The sequence below is a fragment of the Macaca fascicularis genome, chromosome 1, assembly GCF_037993035.2.
Source record: "Macaca fascicularis isolate 582-1 chromosome 1, T2T-MFA8v1.1".
Taxonomy (NCBI): Eukaryota; Metazoa; Chordata; class Mammalia; order Primates; family Cercopithecidae; genus Macaca; species Macaca fascicularis.
In genome coordinates, this window is record NC_088375.1 from 64909469 (window position 1) to 64932270 (window position 22802).

At 38.8% G+C, this 22802-nt stretch overlaps 1 protein-coding gene across 9 annotated transcripts; it reads left to right on the forward strand.

Annotated features, from left to right (window-relative positions):
• Window positions 1-7577: 7577 nt before the first annotated feature.
• On the forward strand, window positions 7578-18613 carry C4BPB (complement component 4 binding protein beta). 9 transcript variants are annotated; one of them, XM_005540675.4, is made up of 7 exons: window positions 7578-7676; window positions 8215-8322; window positions 9215-9388; window positions 10554-10730; window positions 15443-15536; window positions 17065-17179; window positions 18409-18613. In XM_005540675.4, the coding sequence occupies exons 2-7, from the start codon at window positions 8265-8267 to the stop codon at window positions 18547-18549; spliced, it is 759 nt and encodes a 252-aa protein (XP_005540732.3). In that variant the 5' UTR covers window positions 7578-7676; window positions 8215-8264; the 3' UTR covers window positions 18550-18613. The 9 variants fall into 9 exon arrangements, 5 of the variants coding, with proteins under 5 accessions (XP_005540732.3, XP_045252201.2, XP_005540731.3 ...); XM_045396266.2 differs by having other exon boundaries at window positions 9218-9388; XM_005540674.4 differs by lacking the exon at window positions 7578-7676 and adding an exon at window positions 8036-8092.
• Window positions 18614-22802: the final 4189 nt, after the last annotated feature.

The window sequence follows — 22802 nt, forward strand, 5'->3', positions numbered from 1 at the left end:
GAAAATGATTACTTAGAGAGTACTTCAGTGTTGGGTGATGGTCATTATTTGCCTTTCTCCTGTAGGTTTCATTATTACACCATTTCTTAGACCTCTCCAGGGTCTTCACTTAGGACTCACTGTGAGGAGCATCAACCTTCAGGTTCACTAGCTTGCCTTGGCTATTTATTTTTTATTTTTGTAGAGATAGGGTCTCACTATGTTGCCCAAGCTGGTTTTGAACTTGGCAGGAGGTGACGAGCCCATGGGTACTTCCTGTGGCAGTCTGACAGTGGCCCATCACCAAGGTTTATGGTCTCTAGAAGTATTTTGCACCATCTAACCTTCATTCATTCTCTTGAACTCATTTGAGAATTTGACATGCTAAGGACTCTCTACCCAGAAAAAGGTTGACACACAGGTTTTGCATATAGTTTATGGAGGTTATGACCTGAAACCCATCCTTGGACCTCAGGGTAGGAAACCAGGAGCTAGGTAATACTGTCCATACTCTCTTCTCCATTTCTTTCTTTTAACATGTAAAAGAAAAAATAATCCAGTGACATGCATTTGATACTATTTAAGTGGAGGAGGGGAATATATGATGTACTGGAATATTTTTTACTGCACACTGGAATATTTAAGAATGTGGTTTTCAATGAGATAGCATCACTGTAATCATGGAGAGTACTATTTTCCTTCTCTTAAAAACATCAAAGCATGGTCTTTCTTCTTTTATTCTCATCAAGCCAATGTCAGCTGCATTCCTTCAGCCCTTTACAGGCAGAACAACTACTCTTCTGAATTCCCAAAGGCATTTAAATGCCTTTTTGGTTGTATGCAACACTCTACCTGTGAAAATCAGATTAGATTCTATAGGAAAGTTTCTCTGAAATTAAGCAAAAATAATTTCAGAAGCATAGGAACCCCTGGGAAGCAGCGTTGCAGCTCTAATGGGGTCTATTCTCAGCAAGTTTAATGCCCTCCACCGAACATCCAGCCTACTTTCAGAGAATAACTTGTTTATCCATTTGGGTTTCCTTCATTACTGATATGTTTGCCTTATCATTGACATTTAGTTTTCACTTCCTGGGTTCTCTCGTCTTTCATCCATTATATTTGTAGAATTTATGGATGGGAAGGGAAGCTGTGTCAGAGTATGCTTTAATAAAGTCTGTTAAACATTCTTTTCTGAATTTAAATTCCTGAGTCGTTTCACTCAAACTGTGTTTCAGATTAGAGTTGGTTTCAGCAGTGGATTTCAGTAAATCTAAAATAACATCTCCATGGGCACATTGGTTCAGGCTGGTAATCTCAGCTCTTTGGGAGGCTGAAGCAGGAGGATTGCCTGAGGCTAGGAGTTCAAAACCAGCTTGGGCAATATAGTGAGACCGCCTCTCTACAAAAATAAAAAATAAATCAGCCAGGAATGGTGGTGCACACCTGTAGTCCTACCTACTCGGGAGGCTGAGGCAGGAGAATTGATTGAGCCTGGGAGTTTGAGGCTTCAGCGAGCTATGACATGCTACTGCACTCCAGCCTGGATGACAGAGTGAGACTCTCTCTCTCTCTCTCTCTCTATCTGTCGCTCAAAAAGAACAATGTGTTGGATTCTACTTCATAGAGGAAGGTGGCTACTCCAGTTGCAGAAAACATGTTTACACTCTGGCCAGCAGGAAGGAAGAAGGCAACAGGACATACCAACTTCTTTTAAGGATATTTCCCTTCTCATGTAACCCATAAATATATACACCTACTGTAAAGTTAAAAATTAAAAAAGAATATTTTCTAGATTTTGCAAACACACTTATGCTTATATCTCATTGGCCAAAACAAAGTCAAGTGGCTACATATAGCTTTCATGGAGGCTGGAATGTTTTTATTCCAAGTGACTTTGTGCCAGTTATAATTAGGGTTTAGTTCCCAAAGAAGGGTTCAATAGCTACTGAAGTAGCAATCTGCCTTAGTAGGTAATTGAAACATTGCAGCAGGTCTGAAGGGCTATAACAAGGTGAGCCTTTGAGGAATTAGTCTGCCATTACTTTGTAAGAGAGGAAAAAATTATTTTTCCTTCTACCCTCCTAAGTTCTCTGCCTGGGACCTTGTAGATCAGACTGACAAAAAAGATTGACAAGAAAAGCGCAAACAATTTATTAATGTGTGCAGCACACCCCACCTGGGTGTGTTCCACCTGGGAGGAACCTCATGATGAGTAACTCAAAGGGGAGTTAGAGCTTAGATTTATATAGCATCTTAACAAATGGGCAATAACTTTGTAGAGAAGTGACAAGACAAAGGAAAAGACTGTTGAGTTTCTAGGGCTGCAAATTTTGAGAAGGCAAATACCTGAAAGAAACTAATGGAGAAGGTTTGTGTAGGTCTGTCTTGACCACTGGCTTCTTTATGGACATAAAGCTCCCTAGGGAGCAGTCCTCTTTCCTCAGAAGTTTCTGCTTATAGTCATCTAAGAGATACTCCAGGAAGGCTTCTTTCTGCTTCCATGGCATCTCATTTGCCTGCAGTTCAAAATAATCTTTATGCCAAAGGGGCATATTTTGAGGTGACTTATTCTGGTCCCCTAAAACTTAGAGTAACAATGCATCACCTCTGATCTTGCCACAGTGCAGGTCCATCTAAACTCATAATTAAAGCTTATTCTACAGTGTTTCATGAACAATTTGATTTTTAAAAATTCTTTAAAATTTATGTTCTCATGGAATCTGCCTTCAGGCTACTTTTTGCAAAGCTTATAACTTGCAGTGAATGCCAAGAATGAGTTCTTAGAAAATTCCAGCTGAGCGGGGCAGGGGGCAGCTCTTGCGAGAGAGTCCGCCACAGCATCTGAACACCATTATTTATTGAAAGGGCTTTGTTAAACCACAAACATCCACTAGATGGCTTTTTGAGGTCGGATAGTGAGACACCTGTGGCCTTGTAAAAGCACTCAAACCAAATTCTCAGGGGGCTGTTTTCAGTGTTCCTTACCGCACACTCCACTCCTTGTCCTGTTTTCAGGGTTAAGGAATTACATTCTCATGCACAAATAACACACACACTGTGCCTCAGTATTTTTCCATGCCCCAACCTCAAATGCCTTGTTCATAAATTTGACTATGTGTCTGTGCACCCCCAACACTTTTCTGGCCCGGGTTGTTTTGTTGAGGCATTCAAGAAACATCAACCCAACGTGTAAAAAACAATTAGAAGAGCAATTTAAATCTTTTCTGAATTCTCTTGACAAAGACCAAAGGGAATTCATTCATGACACCCTGTAGAACTTCTTAAAATAGTCTTTCCTGAATTCTCCTAAAATCTTACACACACTGCAATGTGTGTGCCCCTTTATAACTTCCCGTAACTCTTCCCCCAGATTGGGCATTGCTGACTTTTATATTTCTACTCCTCCTTCCTCGCCTCCTGATCTCTTCCTTCAACTACCATCTGCCCATTTCTTTGTGTTTTGTTGTTGTTGTTTGTTTTGAAACAGGTTCTAGCTTTGCTGCCTACACTGGAGTGCAGTGGTGCAATTACAGCTCACTGAAGCCTTGATCTCCTGGACTCAGGTGATCCTCCTGTCTCAGCCTCCCAAGTAGCTAGGACTACAGGCACATGCCACCGTGCCTGTCTAATGTATATATACATATGTATATTCGAATATATATATTCATATATATAAATATTTTCAAATATATGAATATATTCAAATATATATGAATATATATGAATATATTCATATATATGATATATATTATATATCACATATATTCACATATATTTCACATATATTCATATATATTCCTATATTTGAATATCATATATTTGAATATATTCATATATATTCATATATATTTGATATATATTCATATGAATTCATATATATTTGATATATATTCATATGAATATATTGGATATATATTCATATGAATATATTGGATATATATTCATATGAATATATTGGATATATATTCATATGAATATATTGGATATATATTCATATGAATATATTGGATATATATTCATATGAATATATTGGATATATATTCATATGAATATATTGGATATATATTCATATGAATATATTGGATATATATTCATATGAATATATTGGATATATATTCATATGAATATATTGGATATATATTCATATATATATTCATATATTGGATATATATTCATATATATATTCATATATATATTGGATATATATTCATATATATATTCATATATATATTGGATATATATTCATATGAATATATTGGATATATATTCATATGAATATATTGGATATATATTCATATGAATATATTGGATATATATTCATATATATTTGAATATATTCATATATTCATATATTTTTTTTGTAGAGATGAGGTCTTGCTGTGCTGGTCTCGAACTCCTGGGCTCAAGCCATCCACCTGCCTCGGCCTCCCAAAATGTTGGGATTACAGGCATGAGCCACTATGCCCAGCTTGCCCGTTCCATTGTAAAGCAATGAAATGGGTCTGAGAACAACAGTTTCACCTGACCTATTACCTCAGTTCTTCAGGAAACAATCTGGCATAGATCCAATCGTCTTTTAATGTTCAAAGAAATAAAGGAGCCTGCAAATGCTCATTTGTTAATTTATCTAATTTTGGATACTCATAGTAAAATACATAAGCCTCTAATCTTTATTTACTCTTGTGGTGTAAATATTCACCCATCAGGAGCTCCAGGAGGACCCTGTCCTGGAGCCGAGGGAAAGCCCTGAAGAACATGCAGGCTTGGAAAGGGAGCAAAGGGAGGCAGGAAGGTGGTGAAGGGAGAGGTGTTGGGGAGAGGAGGAGAGAGGCAGAGGGAAGAGGAGAAATTCCTCTGTCTCTGTCTTTATTTCTGTCTCTCTCTGATTCACTCTGTCAGTGTCTCCTCTGTCTGTCTTTTGTCTCCATCTCTGTCTCTGATGCTCTTGCTCATCCTGCAGAGAGAGAGGGCTGAGGAAGAAGAGCGGGGTTGGGGTGGGGGTCAATGGCAGTGCCAGGTGGAGACTTGTCCTTCAGAGTCCCCAGACACCCGTTCCTAAGCGTTTCTATCTCTCTGTATCTATGTCTGATTCTGCCTCTCTCCCAAGACCCACCATATTTCTCTCTCTCTCTCTTTTGATCACTCTCTGTTTCTCTCTTTAATCTGTAATTCTAAAATCCAAAAACCTTTGAGGCAGAGTTTTCTTCTAACTCATTTGACAGAAAAAACTTGACCCAAACTTCGTGATGCTATTTATTGTCTCTATATGGCCCACTTTGTGTGAATATTTTTGTATTTTTATATTTTATGGAGAAATATTAGTAAGACAATAGTATAAGCAATATGGTTTCTAAAGTCCTAATAGTTCTGAATCTGAAGTAAGTCATTAAGATGAAGAATTACTTGCAAGTATTTGCTGTAGTACATGTTCTATTTTATGTCCATATTTATGTAGGGCTAAATTAGACTTTTTTTCCTTTTTAAAATAATTTATTGTACAAACATTCTGTATATAAATCTATAAAAGATACTGAAGAACATTCATTCCTCAAGAAGTAGAACATGGGGTATGTAAAGAAAAATTATTGAAAGCTTAGGTTTGGCAAAAAGAGATCACTGGAGTAAATGCTCAATGGATTCCTGGGCATTTTCTAGCAGGCCCTCTGGAGATGATCAATTCACAGGAGTATGTGACTCTGATTGACTTTATATGAATTAGGCTCTTTTAGAACTCTTGAAGCATAGAGGTTAATTTGCAGTAAATTGATAGGAATGCAAATGATTCTTATCTGAGAACAATGCAAATGATTCCTGATTATAGTAGAGCAAATATATTTTGTCCATTTTGTTTTAATTACTTTCCACCAGGTAGAAAAGCCAATTGCAAATATTACAGTTTGTTACTCTGTAGGATATTAACCAGTTTTGTATCTATTGGAAAGGTCACTTCAGAATGCTTTTGACTGACAGACTATATGCATTGCTATTCCTCAAATTCTTCGAACCAGTTGTAGCATCTGAATGGTTCCTCATTAATGAGTTGAATTAAATATTTGATACATTTCGTCTTATATTTACTTAAGTGTCATATTTTTAACTTTTTGAAAATCATATCTTAGAGGGTGCTTACACTATAGGAATTTGCATATTAGTTGAGAAAAAAATAAGACATAAAAAATCATAAGGCAGCATGCGATAAATGGCAAGTGATCATATGGATTTTGAGGGCTGTGGTAGAGTTTCTGGATGACTGTGTTTTTTTCATTTATTTCTGCATTACTTGCATGCATTTAACAGACAACTGCTTTGCAATAGGAAGCACCGTGGAAGGGAATACAATACAAATCAGACACAAACCCTGTCCTGGAATTAGCAGTTTCCTGTGGGAATAAAGGGGAGGAAAAAAAACACCTTTCCTCTACCATATTATATTCAGTGACTGGGACCTGCAAATTAGACTAAGACAGATTAACAGGAGAGAAAATTCTGTTTATACATGTAACATGAGTATATGTGGGAAAACTCAGTGATGAGTAATTAAAAAAGTTGTTTAGAATTGGGGCTTATACATCATCTTAATAGATGAAGGTGGGGAGAAGAAAGGCACTTATAAGAAAAGAGATTACTGGCCAGGTGCAGTGGCTCATGCCTATAATCCCAGCACTTTGGGAGGCCAAGGCGGGTGGATCATTTGAGGTCAGGAATTTGAGACCAGTTTGGCCAACATGGTGAAACCCCGTCTCTGCTAAAAATGCAAAAATTAGCCAGACATGGTAGTGCATGCCTGTAATTTCAGCTACTTGGGAGACTGAGGCACAAGAATCGCCTGAACCCGGGAAGCGGAGGTTGCAGTCAGCCGAGATCATGCCAAGACACCTTTCAAACAAAAAAGAAAACAGATTAGTTTTTGGAAAGGTAAGTGGATTTTCAGGGGAAAAGTAGGAAATTTGAAAGTTTTGTAATAATGTTTGTGTATATAAGTACGAGTGTTCTTTCTGTCTCCTTCAAGGCCATGAAATTTCCCTGGAGAAGGAATTTGAAATATGTTTCACTCATGCTCTCCCTTCCAGGATAGATCTGTCCTGAAAAGGAATTGATGGCAACCTTATCTCCAAGGTTGCTGCCTTTAGTCAGATAAGGAAAGCCCCAAAAAGCTCTGTTCCTTTCCATATCACTGAATCTCAAATATCTTCAGCTTAAACGAATCTTTATGCCAAATATTTGGGGGTGGCATATGCTGATTCCTTTCAGGAGAAAGACATAGATTAATCATTACAAATAGTAATAATGGGTGGGGAAGAGAAGAACATTTGCAACCTTACTGTGTCCTTAATGCTTTATTTTCTATTAAAACCTGAAATTTTGTAGGAATTTTACCCCAATTTCATAATTGGAGCACGGAGAACCAACGAAGTGTTCTAGTAGTCATAAGCAAGATGATATGGGAGCCCTCAAAACAATTTTACATGCCTTAATTCCTGAGACCAAAGCATTGCCCTCACCTCTCTCTTTACTCATTTGGTTAACTCTGGACTCAGGCCAAATCCTGTCCCTGGAAGAGCCACCAAGTAGGAAGCCTGGGTACGGGCCTGGCAAGCGAGGACAATGGGTCACTGCAGGACTTTGGAGCACTCAGGTTTGGAGTCAGTTAAGACCAGCTCCTTCCTGGGAAGCCATAGCTCTGGAGGGACAGACAGGTAAGGTTAGTTTACTTCCTTGAGCTTTCTGTCTTCGGTGCCGCTTACAGCCTTAGGATATCTGGTATTCAGGAAAGGAGGATGAGGTAGCATTCAAAATTGGGTCCTACCTGGGCAAGAATCAGGGATTGACAGCCTGTTCTCTTTCTCCAGTGCTGGTCAGAGTTACCAAAGGTGGACTGTAAACATTGGCAAATATTGACAGAAGTCAAGGTCATGGCAAGACCATTTGGCCCACGTTTGTTGGGGAAGGATAAGCCTGTAGTTCGAAAAGACTGGTCAAATGGATTTGCATTCCCAGAAACCAGGAAATTTCTGAAACTGAGTTTTAAACCCGGCAGCTCTTTTGTCATCCCTTTGTATTTTTGTAGTTCCTCTCTATGCCAGCTTCCCTACAACTGTTCTGATTTCCTGTCGTAAGATTTTTTCTTTACATTTTCTTCAGGGAGGGGAAATCAATATAACCTCTTCTCTAGAAAGGAGGTGGTTGGGCTGATCTTAAGCAGTGTTAGAAGATCTATTTTGTTTTTCAAACCAGGTGTCTGGGCTGGGTAAACTCCAGCCTGGGGTGAGGACTTTGATCACCAGATGTTTTTTTGGTGTGCGTGCTGTCTTATGGTTGCACGGTGGGTTTCTGCTTCAGATGGTACGTATGCTTTCCTTCAACTCAGCTTACCAGGCATTTGGTGTCAGTTTGCGGGGTTTAGAGGAACTCTGTGTAGAGCTTTAAGGAAGTTTACATTTCTAATATTTATTCTTCTGTTGAAAAAGTCTCAAATTGGCCTAATGCTCTGCACTCAATAGGAGCTTACTATACATTTAATGATGACCCTGATCTCTGAAGTGGGTGGTTACTGTTTACTTTCCCTTTCTGTTCTGGGAGCAAAAAGAGTACCAATTTCAAAATCCTGGGAGGTCTTACTTGTTATAAACTCCAGGACCGCTATTTGGGTAGGGGACTATTTGTTTAGAAGTGGATAACTTGTGGCTGAAATTTGAGGAAGATTCCTGTTATACTTTTGGAAATAAAACTTTGGGAATCTGGCCGGGTGCAGTGGCTCACGCCTATAATCCCAGAACTTTGGGAGACCGAGGTGGGTGGATCACGAGGTCAGGAGATTGAGACCATCCTGGCTAACACGGTGAAACTCCGTCTCTGCTAAAAATACAAAAACATCAGCCAGTCATGGTGCTGGGCCCCTGTAGTCCCAGCTATTTGGGAAGCTGAGGCAGGAGAATGGGTGTGAACCCAGGAGGCAGAGTTTGCAGTGAGCCGAGATCGTGCCACTGCACTCCAGCCTGGGTGACAGAGTGAGACTCCGTCTCAAAAAACAAAACAAAACAAAACCAAACAAAAACAAAAAAAGAAACCTTTGGAAATCCGTTGGAAGGGAAGGACATGGATGTACATGGACATGGAAGAGTACAGGAATCAGGATCAATAATCCAGCAAAAAGACACGAGGATGGGGAAATCTAATAAGGCCTCCCTGACAGCACATGATATGCCAAGTGGATCTGTTTTCTTCTTCCTTCCAGCAGAGCACTGTCCAGAACTTCCTCCAGTGAATAATAGCATATTTATCGCAAAGGAGGTGGAAGGACAGATTCTGGGGACTTATGTTTGTATCAAAGGCTACCACCTGGTAGGAAAGAAGACCGTTTTTTGCAATGCCTCTAAGGAGTGGGATAACACCACTACTGAGTGCCGCTGTAAGTTAGATCTTTCTGTATCTTTGCCCATATTGATATCCTGTTTTACTCCTTCACATCCTACTTCCTATAGGCCATGGTAAAACTTTATAAGAAAACAAAAATTCTCAATTACTAGAAAACCTCTTTTAAAGCACTCTAGTGGAAGAGCTTCTCTTGGAAGCTCCATGATCAGATCTTGATCAGTATTAATTTAGTTGAATTAATAGAATCAATTCCCTCTATGGGAAAGAAATAATTTCTTCCAGATATTAGAACTAATTTTTTTTGCTGTAATTTGTTTAACTTTATATTGCTTTAAAAATGTTTATGTTATGGAAAATTTAAAATGTATACAAAAGACAGAAGAATCAAATTCACTCATAGAGATTCATCACATAATTTCATCAATTATCCACACAAGACTAATCTTGTTTCATGTATATCCTCACTTTATTATTTTGAAGGAAGTACATCATATCATTTTATTTCACCTATCATATAACTTTTGAACTGGGAATAGTTTGTATTCTCAGTTTACCAATGTGATAATTGAGATCCAGCTGATTCGCTCAAGGTCACAAAACCCATTTCTGATATCCTCTGTGGAGATGGGGAATAATTAATCCATATTCTATTTGTTACTAGTAGTTTTTAAAAGAATAGTTGCATTAGTTCTCTTGTATACCTAGAGTAGAGCACACCGATATTATGATCCTTCATTCATATAACCAAACTCATATCCCCGTGCATTCTTTCCTGTTTTTTTCCATGCCATGGGAAAAAGCACAACAAAATAAAAAATGCTAAGTAAGTGTATATTTGGCTGGATGAAAGGGAAGGAAATACTTGCCTCAAACATAGGCTCATGAATTTTGAGCCATGCTTAATATAACAGTACAATAAACATACTATTGGTAACTTTCAGTTATGTAATTAATTACTTTCAGTTGCCAATTCATGTTGTTCTTGTGCATGACAAAGCTCTTTTTAAAAGTACTTAGGTCGATCTCCTCTTTTTTTTCATTCTGCATTGATATGGCAGTACCAGGTACTTCACCCAATTAAAAATGTGCAGTATTAGCTCTAATTTGCTGTTTTCTCACTGAAGACTGAGGAAGTCTGGCCTTTGCTTTGTTGGCCTTCAGCCTTGCCCTTTCAGATTATTGCTTATTTTCTTCTTCAGTGGGCCACTGTCCTGATCCTGTGCTGGTGAATGGCGAGTTCAGTACTTCAGGGCCTGCGAATGTAAGTGACAAAATCACATTTAAGTGCATTGACCACTACATCCTCAAGGGAAGCAATTGGAGCCAGTGTCTAGAGGACCACACCTGGGCACCTCCCTTTCCCATCTGCAAAAGTAGTAAGTATAAGAGAAGCCATCAAGAATCCCCAAAATACTGATTAGTAGTGTAAACTTAGACATTTGCCATATCCCTGGGATGCTTTTCTCTTTTTTTGTATCAGGGACGGGCTTAAGATCTAGCAGACAGCCATGAAACGAGTGGAGCTCATAGAACCAAATCTCACTTCAAGAGAATACATTCCATTGCAGTGAACAGCATCCAAAGCATACTTTTTTCCTTCTCAAATAGGGGTCCTGTCCTACTAGGTCTAATGCAGGGTAGTTTGGAGCATTGACTATTTTATTTTTCATTTTCAAGACAGTGATTTAAGGTCTTTGTTTGAAAAGTAAACACAAAACAGGGGGAAAAGATCATAACTCATCTATTGCAAAATTATCTACAAGAGGCTAAAGACCCTCTTTCTATCACTACAATTCATATCTTTCAGAGTTAGTAAGTTAGGTGTGTTTATTTCATGACTTTTTCTTATGTTTATACAGACATTTAAAACAAACACACACAAATGAAATATTTAAATTAAATAAGCATTAAGTGCCATTTTGTATGTATATATATGAATATACCTATAGAAATGGGACTTACTATATATATTTTTAAATTGCTTTTCTTCATGTAACTACGTACATGGCCATTTTCCCAGACCAGTCCATATAGCTCTATTGCCCACTATTTAATAACTGCATATGTGTATGTCATAATTTATTTTATGGCTCTCATATTATTTTAACATTTTTCCTGTTAGGAACAATGCTGAAATGAGTATTTTATACACTCACATATTCTTACGTGTACGTTGTTCTTTCTTTCTTTCTTTTTTTTTTTTTTTTTGAGATGGAGTCTTGCTCTGTTGCCCAGGCCACAGTGCAGTGGTGTGATCTTGGCTCACTGTAACCTCTATTGCCCACGTTCTAGTGGTTCTCCTGCCTCAGCCTCCCGAGTAGCTGGGTTACAGGTGTCTGCCACCATGCCTGGCTAATTTTTGTATTTTTAGTAGAGACAGGGTTTCACCATCTTGGCCAGACTGGTCTCAAACTCCTAATCTTGTGATCCACCCACCTCGGCCTCCCAAAGTGCTGGGATTACAGGTGTGAGCCACCGTGCCCAGCTACTATGTTATTTCTATAGGATAGATTCCTAAAATGATTGCTGGATCACAGGATGCCATTATTTGCAGAATATACTTCAAATATCCAAGAAATTCTACCAAAATATTTAATACATACTTGGATACAAAATAAATATTGAAAAAAATCAATGTTTTTATTTTCTATTAATAATTATTAGTTGAATTTGAAATGTAAAAATAATTCTATTCACAAAATCTATATGAAAATTTACTGGAAGATAAAAAACAAGACCTGAATGAAAGAAAAGACATGCGTGATCCTGGATGGGCAGACTTAGTAATTATAATGCAATGCCTACCAGAATTTTAAATTCAAAAATATGAAAAAAAACATTAATTAAAGAATCTCCTCTGGTAAGGTAGATATCTAACATTATAAATATTTTTGGGAAAATGATGAATGATGTATATATTTGACTGGATCAAAGGGAAAGGAATACTTGCCATATTAGATAGTAAAATGTACTACAAAGTTACTATGAGCACAATAGCATTAAAATGGCAAACTGTAGGTACTACAAATTATATGTCATTAAAATAGCAAAGTATGGGTACAGATAAGTAGAACAGATTAAGTCAGGAGGAAAAGTCTATTCAATGATAACGGAATAATTATCTATTTGGAAGAAGACAAAGTTAGGGCTCTAGTTCACACCATATTCATAATACATTCCAAATGTATTTTAAATATATAACTATAAAAAGCAAAATTATTAAATCATTAAAAGAAAGCATGAGATAATATATTTATTGCACTGGGATGGGGAAAGCCTTCCTAAGCAGTTTCATAAAACTCAGAAGTCATAAAGGAAGAAAATGGGCAGATTTAGTTAAATTTTTAAAAGAAAAACTTCTACATACTAAAAGACATCATAAAAGTTAAAAGATAACAGACTTGAATCAAGTATTTGCAACATATTTGATGGTTAAAGAGTTAATATTTTTAACAAACAAAGATCCCCTAGAGATCAGTAAGGAATAAACAACCCAATAGAAAATAAGCAAAGTTAGGTAAGGACAGAAATTCCAAAAGAATGGCCCTAAACAGCACTTCTATTTCCTGATTATATGAACGGATATTGAACATTACAAATGATTACAGAACTGGAAATTAAAATTAGATATACATCTTTTATTGAGCAGATTAGCAAAAAATGAAAAGATGGATTTAATTTAATATCATTCATGATCTGAGGAAATAACCATTTATGTCAGTAAGAGTGTAAAGTGCTATCACTATTTGGATGTATTTTGAAGGTAGCTACTAAAATAATAAAAGCCAGGCATGGTAGTGCACACCTGAAGTCCCAGCTAGTCTCAGCTACTTGGGAAGCTAAGGCAGGAGGATAGCTTGAGTCCGGAAATTTGAGGCCAGCCTAGACAACATAGTGAGGCCTGTCTCTAAAAAAAAGAAAGAAAGAAAGAAAGAAATAATAAAGACAGACAGTTTAAGAGCACAAACTATATATGCTCTTACATGAGGGTATGTGGGGTTACTTAAAACGTGCATACACATACTATTATATATACAGTTAAATTACATGCATATAATATCATTTTATGTCATTAGCTTGACACAAGTTTCAAGTATTTCCTTATTTCTTCCAAATATTTTCTGTTTTACTCTATTTTAATTCAGTAGTTTCTATTCTAGCTCTTAACCACAGAATCCCTGTCTTTTTATGTCACTTCATTATCTAAATCTAGGATGAGCTCCCTAGGTTTCTGAATAAACCAGATTCTTTCTGTTTATTCTTTCTGTTTACCACATCGTTTCCTTTCATTCAAAATTGTACTCATAAAAGTTACCAGAACTCTGGTGGACTGGAATCCCCCGAACAACTCCTGGAAATTCTTCTTGCTTTCCTCTATTCAGCCTTTGAGCTCAGTCTTTGAGCTTTAAAAAAATTACAGTGTATTAACTGAATAGGTAATATTAATACACCTTTGTTGTAGAAAAATATAGAAAATAAAAGATGAGACCAATTACCTACCATCTAAGGATAAGGGCATTAAGTATTTTGGCATATACCTTTACATACTTTTTTTCTGCGCTTATGTTTGTGTGACCATGATTTACAAAAATAATATTATATACGCTCTTTCATGATCTGCTGTTTTTATTCAACGATTTGTTTAGAAGACTTTTATTTTTTAGTAAATATACACCTACATAATCATTGTTAGCCACTATTTTTGATCGACATGTTTAGTGTCCTGTGGTCTCAGAGCTGACTGGGACCTTAGAGATGACATTATTTAACCTGCTTATCTGTAATATTAGGAAGGAAGCCAAGAGGTGCAAAATGGCTTTAGTGCTACATAGCTAGTGGAAGAGTCAGTATCAAGACTCACAACTCCTAATACGTCATCCTGCTTTCTTTCCACAGTTCCACAGACTCGTTCTCTTCCCTTCCAGCCATGTTCTTCCCTATGTCTTTTTCTTTTGAGACAGAGTCTTGTTCTGTTGCCCAGGCTGGAGTACAGTGGCACGATCTTGGCTCACTGCAACCTCCACCTCCCAGGTTCAAGCGATTCTTGTGCCTCAGCCTCCCAAGTAGCTGGGATTACAGGCACTCACCCATGCTGGGCTAATTTTTGTATTTTTAGTAGAGACTAGGTTTCACCATGTTGGGCAGGCTGGTCTCAAACTCCTGACCTGAGATAATCCACCCACTTCGGCCTCCCAAAGTGCTGGGATTACAGGTGTGAGCTCCTGCTCCCACCTTCTCCCCTTTTTCTGATACTCTCCTTGATATAGTTTGGATGTGTGTTCCTGCTCAAATCTCATATTGAATTGTAATCTCCAGTGTTGGAGGTGGGGCTTGGTGGGAAGTGACTGGATCATGCAGGTGGATTTCTCATGAATGGTCTAGCACCATCTCCCTAGGTACCGTCCTCGTGACAGCGAGTGAGTTCTCATGAGATCTGGTTGTTTAAAAGTGTGTAGCACCTCCTCCCTCTCTCTCTTGTTCCTGCTCCAGTTATGTGAGATGCCTTGCTCCCCCTTTGCCTTCTGCCATGATTGTAAGTTTCCTGAGGCCTCCCCAGAAGCTGAGCAGATGCCAGCACCATGCTTCTTGCAGAAACATGAGCCAGTTAAACCTCTTTTCTTTATAAATTACCCAGTCTCAGGTATTTCTTTATCACAATGTGAGATGGACTAATACACTCATGCTTCTCAACTCTTATCCAGGGGATGTCAGCTTCCATTTGAGCTCACACACTTCATCTCCTCTCTCATGGAGTTATTTCTTCAGCCTTCACCTATGGCCCAATTTTTATTTTCTTGTATGTTAATGATTAGCTTCTCTATAACTTAAAATTTCTTTCCCTGAGCTCCTGCTAGTCAGATAATACTCCCAAATCCCTACTAACTTAGAAGATAAGCTGGGGGAAAGCTCTTTCCCATGGACAAATATGATTTAGAAGAGAAGGAAATGAATGAAGAACATGTTTCAAGATCTCACAGGTGTTGCTCTGAGGACATCAGGTGCTGGCATAAACAGCTGCAATTAGGGGTGCTGTTCATTGAGCATGCCTGGCCCTCACAGCTGTCACTTCTATACTCCTTTCTGTCAGGGGACTGTGACCCTCCTGGGAATCCAGCTCACGGCTATTTTAAAGGAGATAATTTCACCTTAGGATCCACCATTAGTTATTACTGTAAAGACAGGTAAGTGAACACAGCTTGTCAAGTGCCAGATCTTGCCCCTTGGCAGCATTGTTTTTGGGAATAACCCAGCCTGTGTCCACCTGGTCATCTGATTTCCTACTGCTGCAGGATTCTGAGCTCATTCTGATTTTGAGAGCTGCTTTGGCCCTCTGCTAGCTCTCCTCAATCCCTAGAAGACAGACTGATCCTACTAAAGTATCCTACTTACCCCAGTGCAAGTATCTCTTTTTTCCCTCTACCAAGACAAGGTAAATTATTTAAAATGTATGGGTTTGGCTGGGCGTGGTGGCTGACACCTGTAATCCCAGCACTTTGAGATGCCAAGGTGGGTGGATTGCTTGAGGTCAGGAGATCAAGACCAGCCCTGGCCAACAGGGCAAAACCCTCGTCTCTACTAAAAATAAAAAAATTAGCTGGGCATGGTGGTGCGTTCCTGTAATCCCAGCTACTCAGGAGGCTGAGGCATGAGAATTGCTTGAACCCAGGAGGTGGAGGTTGCCGTGAGCCTAGATGGTGCCACTGCACTTCAACCTGGGTGGAGAAGTGATACTCTGTTTTAAAACTAAATAAATAAATAAATTAAATGTATGGGTTTTTTTTTTTTCGGTTGTTGTTTTTGAGACAGTGTCTCCCTCTGTCACCCAGGCTGGAGTGCAGTGGTGTACTCATAGCTCACTGCAACCTCTGCCTCCTAGGCTCACGTGATCCTCCCACCTCAGCTTCTCTAATAGCTGGGACTACAGGCATGGACCACCATGCTTGGCTAATTTTTTAAGGATTTTGTAGAGATGGGGTCTCCCTATGTTGCCCAGGCTGGTCTTGAACTCCTGAGCTCCAGTGATCCTCCCACCTTGGTTTCCCAAAGTGCTGGAATTACAAACACGAATCACCATGCCTGGCCTAAAATGTACGTTTTTCTAAAAAAAAAAAAAAAAAAAAAAAAATTCAGAGAATATAAATGCTAAAAAACAAATACAGAAGTGCAAAAATATAAAGACTTAGTGTATAGACCCTTAAAGCCCCCTAATTAACTCAGAGTCATGTGGCCTCACTGGCATTTCAATCTCATTATATACCTTCAATGCACTTTGCAGGCAACTCTCATGTTTTTCTGATTAAAAGCTATTGCTCCTTTTTAGCCCCTTCGCTGAGATTTATTTGCAGGCTGTTTCTCACTTTCTACTCCTGTCTAGAGCTTAAATGCCAGATGCCTTTTTAGGTTATTGAATGATAAAGTGCTTCTATCACTCTCCCCACCCAAAACCTGTGTGTGTAAATACCTCATTCAGAATCTCTCACTTCTCTATGTTTTATGGGTTGACTCTTCACTTGGGTCCTCCCCACCTCCAGGAGAATGGTTTTACTTTGAACTGCTTTGAAATACCAAGATAAGCATGCATTGAGGCTCAAGGGCGGGGAGGTGGATTCCATCACAGCATGAAATACTGAAAAACAACTACACAAAACCAGTCTCCATTACCCAATTCAGAAAGTGGAAAAGCTAAGCCTTGTTCTAATTTCGGTTCAGGTACTACTTAGTGGGCATGCAGGAGCAGCAGTGCATTGATGGGGAGTGGAGCAGTGCACTTCCAGTCTGCAAATTGATCCAGGAAGCTCCCAAACCGGAGTATGAGAAAGCACTTGTAAGTAGGTGGCTTGTGTCTATCTTGTTCACAGCTGGATCTCCAGGACCTGGCATCACTCCTGGCATATGCTCCATATATATCTGTTTAATGTGGGATATTTTGTTTTTGAATGGGTTGGCCTCGGCCTGGCTATAGAAGGGGCTCACAAACTATTAGCTCACATTTTTGTAAATGGAAGTTGGAAGTTCCCATTCGCCACCATCATCACAAATACCTCATGAGACCCTGTTGGTAGAAGTTGTTGTCTCATGTGCCTTATACACCAGTGATCCCCAACCTTTTTGACACCAGGGATGGGTATCATGGAAGATGTCTTTTCCACGGATGGGGGTGGGGAGAGTGGGGATGGTTTGGGGATGATTCAGGTGCATTACATTTATTATGTACTTTATTTCTATTATTATTACATTATAATGCATAATAAAATGATTATACAACTCACCATAATGTAGAATCAGTGGGAGCCCTGAACTTGTTTCCTGCAACTAGAGGGTCTCATCTAGTTAGGAGTGGTGGGAGACAGTGACAGATTATCAGGCATTAGATTCTTATCTGGGAGTGATGGGAGACAGTGACAGATCATCAGGCATTAGATTCTCATCTGGGAGTGATGGGAGACAGTGACAGATCATCAGGCATTAGATTCTCATAGAGGGGTCAACCTAGATCCCTCGCATGAGCAGTTCACAATAGGGTTCACGCTCTTAGGAGGATCTAATGCCACCGCTGACCTGACAGGAGGTGGAGTTCAGGCAGCAATGTGAGCGAGGGAGAGTGGCTATAAATACAGCTGAAGTTTTGCTTGCCTGACCACTGCTCACTTTCTGCTGTGTGACCCAGTTCCTAATAGATCATGGACTGGTACTGGTCTGTGGCCCTGGGGTTGGGCATCCCTGTTATAGGGCAAGGCACATAAGCACAATGCATGAGAATTGGAAAAGTCTCTAAAATCCTTCTAGGCTCCAACACTAAACAAACAACACTGAACAGATCCATTTACATTGAGATTCTTCTTTTAGTTCATCTTTATTACTGGGATAGTATTAATAAGCATATTTAAGCCAGAAGATATAAATGATTCATCATGTTGAAAACCCAAATCTTTACTTAAGCTAGCCTGGTTCTGAGCCCCCATTCAGAGAGCTAACTGCTGCTCACTGGCTTCAGAGTATATAGCCGGGTCTCAGTCCTTATGTTGTAACTTGTAAAATATTTTCTTTCTTCAGCTTGCCTTTCAGGAGCGTAAGGACCTCTGCGAAGCCATAGAGAACTTTATGCAACAATTAAAGGAAAGTGGCATGACAATGGAGGAGCTAAAATATTCTCTGGAGCTAAAGAAAGCTGAGTTGAAGGCAAAATTGTTGTAACACTGCAGCTGAGCAGATGTAATAGAAATAAACCTATGAATAAAATTTCTTCTTGGTTCTGAAATTGGTTTCAGATGTACCTCTTATTGGGCTGAAATTGCCAACTGCAGTTGTATAATGCACCGTGTGTGTGTGTGTGTGTGTGTGTGTGTGTGTGTGTGTTTCTCAGAATGTGAAAAGGCCAAATGTAGCGGTTGTCTAAGGCCAGAATTAGCAACATATTATTGGAGCATAGAGGGCTTAATTTCCAGTCTGTAAGGAGAGTGGGGAAACTCTGATCTCAACCAAGAGGGTACCCCGTCTTTTAACACGAGACCATGAATTAGGAAACCAAAACTAACTACAACTTATGAGGCAAAAATTAACCTTCCATTTTGGAAAAGATGCTTGGAATAGTTACATCCTTAAAAATGACCCTTTGGGACAGAAGGGGAGCTAAGACCCAAACTCTCCTCCCAGTCTTGCCCACATCTGGCTTATGGAAACAGGTTTCCAAATCTTCTGCAGGAAAATCGCTTACTGCCTCTTGAATGAAACTTCGTCCTGCATGGTAGATTAGAGATGGTGCAACACAAGTGAATATATTTTTCTTCTCTTTTTTAGAAACAAAAATTTTAAACAGTTTTTTACTTAAATTGTCCTTTTTTAGAGGGTAGAAGAAGGAATAAGAATCCTAAGGCTTTCAATCAAGAAGTCATACTGAGCTGGTGTGACAAGCTTCTCCCTCCTCTCATTCTGACTGCTACCTGGAATACATATGATATCTGGATAAAATGCAACCAAAATATATAAGCCAGCTTGAAATAATGGAAAATTGCTAGGTAGAGTTATGAATGGGAATAAAAGATGGACTCTTGAGTACTCCGGAGTCTACTAGTAGACACAAGACATGTACACTACATAGCATTATTTTAGAGTGGTTAGAATGAACTAAACATTTTTCAGACTACAGTGGGCTATGAGAGCTCAGATGAGAGGAGGTTCACTTCTGTCTGGGAGGAGGAGGCAAGAATATCGTCAAGGAAGAAGTCACAGTTATTTGGGCCTTCAAAAGTGAGTGAGAACTGGAGACAAAGATTAAGGAGTTCATTCCTGATGGAAAGAATATTTGAGAAATGGAGTAAGACAATAATAAGATTTTTTTTTTTTTTTTTTTTTTGAGATAGAGTTTCGCTCTTGTTGCCCAGGCTAGAGTGCAATGGCGCCATCTCAGCTCACCACAACCTTCACCTCCTGGGTTCAAGCAATTCTCCTGCCTTAGCCTCCTGAGTAGCTGGGATTACAGGCACGCACCACCACGCCTGGCTAATTTTGTATTTTTAGTAGAGACAGGGTTTCTCTATGTTGGTCAGGCTGGTCTCAAACTCCTGACCTTAGGTGATCTGCCAGCCTCAGCCTCCCAAAGTGCAGGGATTACAAGTGTAAGCCACCACGCCTGGCCAATAATAAGACTTTTAACCAAGTAAATTCATTCCTAGGATTAATCTAACTGGAGCAAAATGATTTGAAATTGAAGCTACTTCTTATTTATATATATTGTCTATCTAGGAGGACCTTACAAGCATTTGAAATGTCTACTCTTAGGAAAATTTTGAATAAATTTGGTACTTCAAATGTAATGCAGACTTATACGGTGATAAATATGAGGAAGTAGAAAATCTTAAAAATATAATCTTAAGTAAAAATAGAATATTTAATAAGGGCTTACGATTGCATTTATGTAAAACCTTTATTCTTGTGGGAAAGGACTAGACAATAATATGCACAGATAAAAACAATTGTCTTAGAATGTAAAATTATACGTGTTTATTCTCTTAAAGCTTTTTAACATTGTAAAATGAATTTCTAATAATAATTTTAGAAGGCACTGCACAGAGGCAGAAAAAATGGGATATGTTTAGGAACTTGCACATAGCCTGGACTGGCCTAGATGAAGCATGGAAATTGGTGAGAGAAGGTGGCTGGAAAGATAAGTCAAAGTCAGTTTATGGAGGGTTTTAAATGACATGCCAGAGAATATACACTTGCTTTTGGTAGGCAGATAATATACACTTGTTTTTTGGCAGTCAGACCATGGAGACATGGAAACCTTTCAAACAAGGAAGTAATAAGGACAGAACATAAAGAAAGATTTCTCTCACAATGTTGTGTTACTGGTTGATGAGGGAAAAGAACTAAGAGAAACCAATGAAAGGACTCCTACAATAGTCCATACCGGAGGCACTATCAACCCGAACTGGTTTGATGGCAGCAGAAATGAAAAAGAAGCAGCAGACACGAGAGGTATTGCAAAACTCGTATCAAAACAACCTGCCAACTAATCAAACATTGAAGGGTGAGGGAGAGGAGGAGTTCAAAAGTGAATCTGAAATTTTATTCCCGAGAACCAGAGGTCAGAAAAAGTTGGGGTCAGAAAGTGAAGCTTGTTTGCAGGAAATGAGAAATTCCTCTTCGGATGTGCTGAGGGTAAAGTGCTTGTAAGATGTCCAGTGGGCAATAAATAGACCCAAGAAAGTAAGTCTTGAGTTTGGGAGAGTAATCAGAAATAATGTAGTGCTGGCTAGTCTTCTTACTGGTAATAGTCAAAGCTGTGACAGAAAGCAAGATCATTAAAATTGCGAAGATAATTTTTTTTAAAAGAAGAGCCTGAGATATATCTATATTTAGGAATGAGAAGGAGGAAGAGGAGGTAACAATAACTAAGAAAGAGAAATCAATTAAGTTAAAGGAATCAGGAAAATTTAGTGTCATGGAAGCCAAAGGAGAAGAGTTTCAGAAAGGAAATGATCAGCAGTGACAAAGGCTGCAGACAGATCATAAGAAATGAATTAAAGGTATTTTGGACTTGGACCTAAGGGCATGCCTCAGAGAGACATGTCAGTAGAAGAGTGGGTAGAAGCCAGATGGGAAAGCAACAGGTGGAGTGATGAATAAGGAAGAACAGGCAGGTAGAATAAACCATACCTTTGAGAAGTTGAACATCACACTAAAGAAGAAAAGTGGAATTTACAGTATTGGCAAAATTGAAGGGACATTTCAGGATGAGAGATGCATTGAAAATGAGGCAGGAAGAGAAGAAACAACTCTCCTCTGAATGAGGAGTGAATAGGAGGGAAAATTTGACACTGATAAAGCTAAGGTAGAATGATTTTTAGTAAAGTAGGAGGTAAGAGCATCTGCTGAGAGGGAATGTGACAATTTGGTGATCTGGAGAGAAAAATCTGCAAGTGTCACTGTGGAAAGTAAACGAAAGGACTTCAGTACATTGGGAAACGGTACTTTAAAGAAATAGCAGCTTTAAAGGTGGTATTTCTTCCAATTTAGTGCTCAAGACTGTGCAATCTGGAATCCTCCTCTATGTTCATTCTTGTCAAATCAGCGTCTCACCTTGGTGACATAGTGCATGGTTTCTTTACGTCTAATATCCTTACCACTTTTATCTAATAATTTCTACCTTTTACGCAAATGTCACATCTTCTGTAAAAACTTCCTTGATTAACTCAACCTGTTGTAGTTTAGCTCCTTTTCGGAAACTCTTCTTGGTCTTTTATATTTATTACAGAAAAAGTGAAGTTCTCAGAAAGAATAGCCTTTTAATAAGTCTTCTGAGCACACAAATCTTAACCTTGAGGATTAGTAGCTTAATTGGACAATGTCAGTGCTTGTGGTCTTTTTAGATCTATGTGAGAAGAAACACGGCTGGTCCTTCATTGTGTTCTTCTGAGCACACTGGATAGATCAATTTCTGGAGACCCTCTGGTGCCTGACATGTAGTAGTAGTTAACGTTTGCTTAACTCTGAATATGTTCTAGATAACTCAGCACATAGTGGAAACCCAATACATGTTTGATAAATTCCCCACCTTTTGTAATTCCTTGGGGTGAGACAGAGACAAGCTCTGGGCAAGAATATCAGTTCTCAAACTCCAGGAAAACCTACTGGACCTAGTGTCATGGAAAGTGGATCATTTTTGCGGAGCCTGTCTGAACCTCGCAGTATCTAAGGTTTCCAGGCTAGCTGGACTGTGACTTGCACAACCCTTGTGTGTTTACGAAAAGAAAAAAGAATTCTGGCTTCAATTACCTTTCCACTTAGGGGAAATGGTTGGCAAAGGAGAAAATAAACGATTGCAACATGTTATGAAGAATGAGGACTAGCAAAGAGGAAGGAGCTTAGGTAAACAGTGCTGCTTTATTTCTGCTGTTAATCATTCATTGGGCCTATCAAAAGTTTCTGCCCATCTATTTCCATCC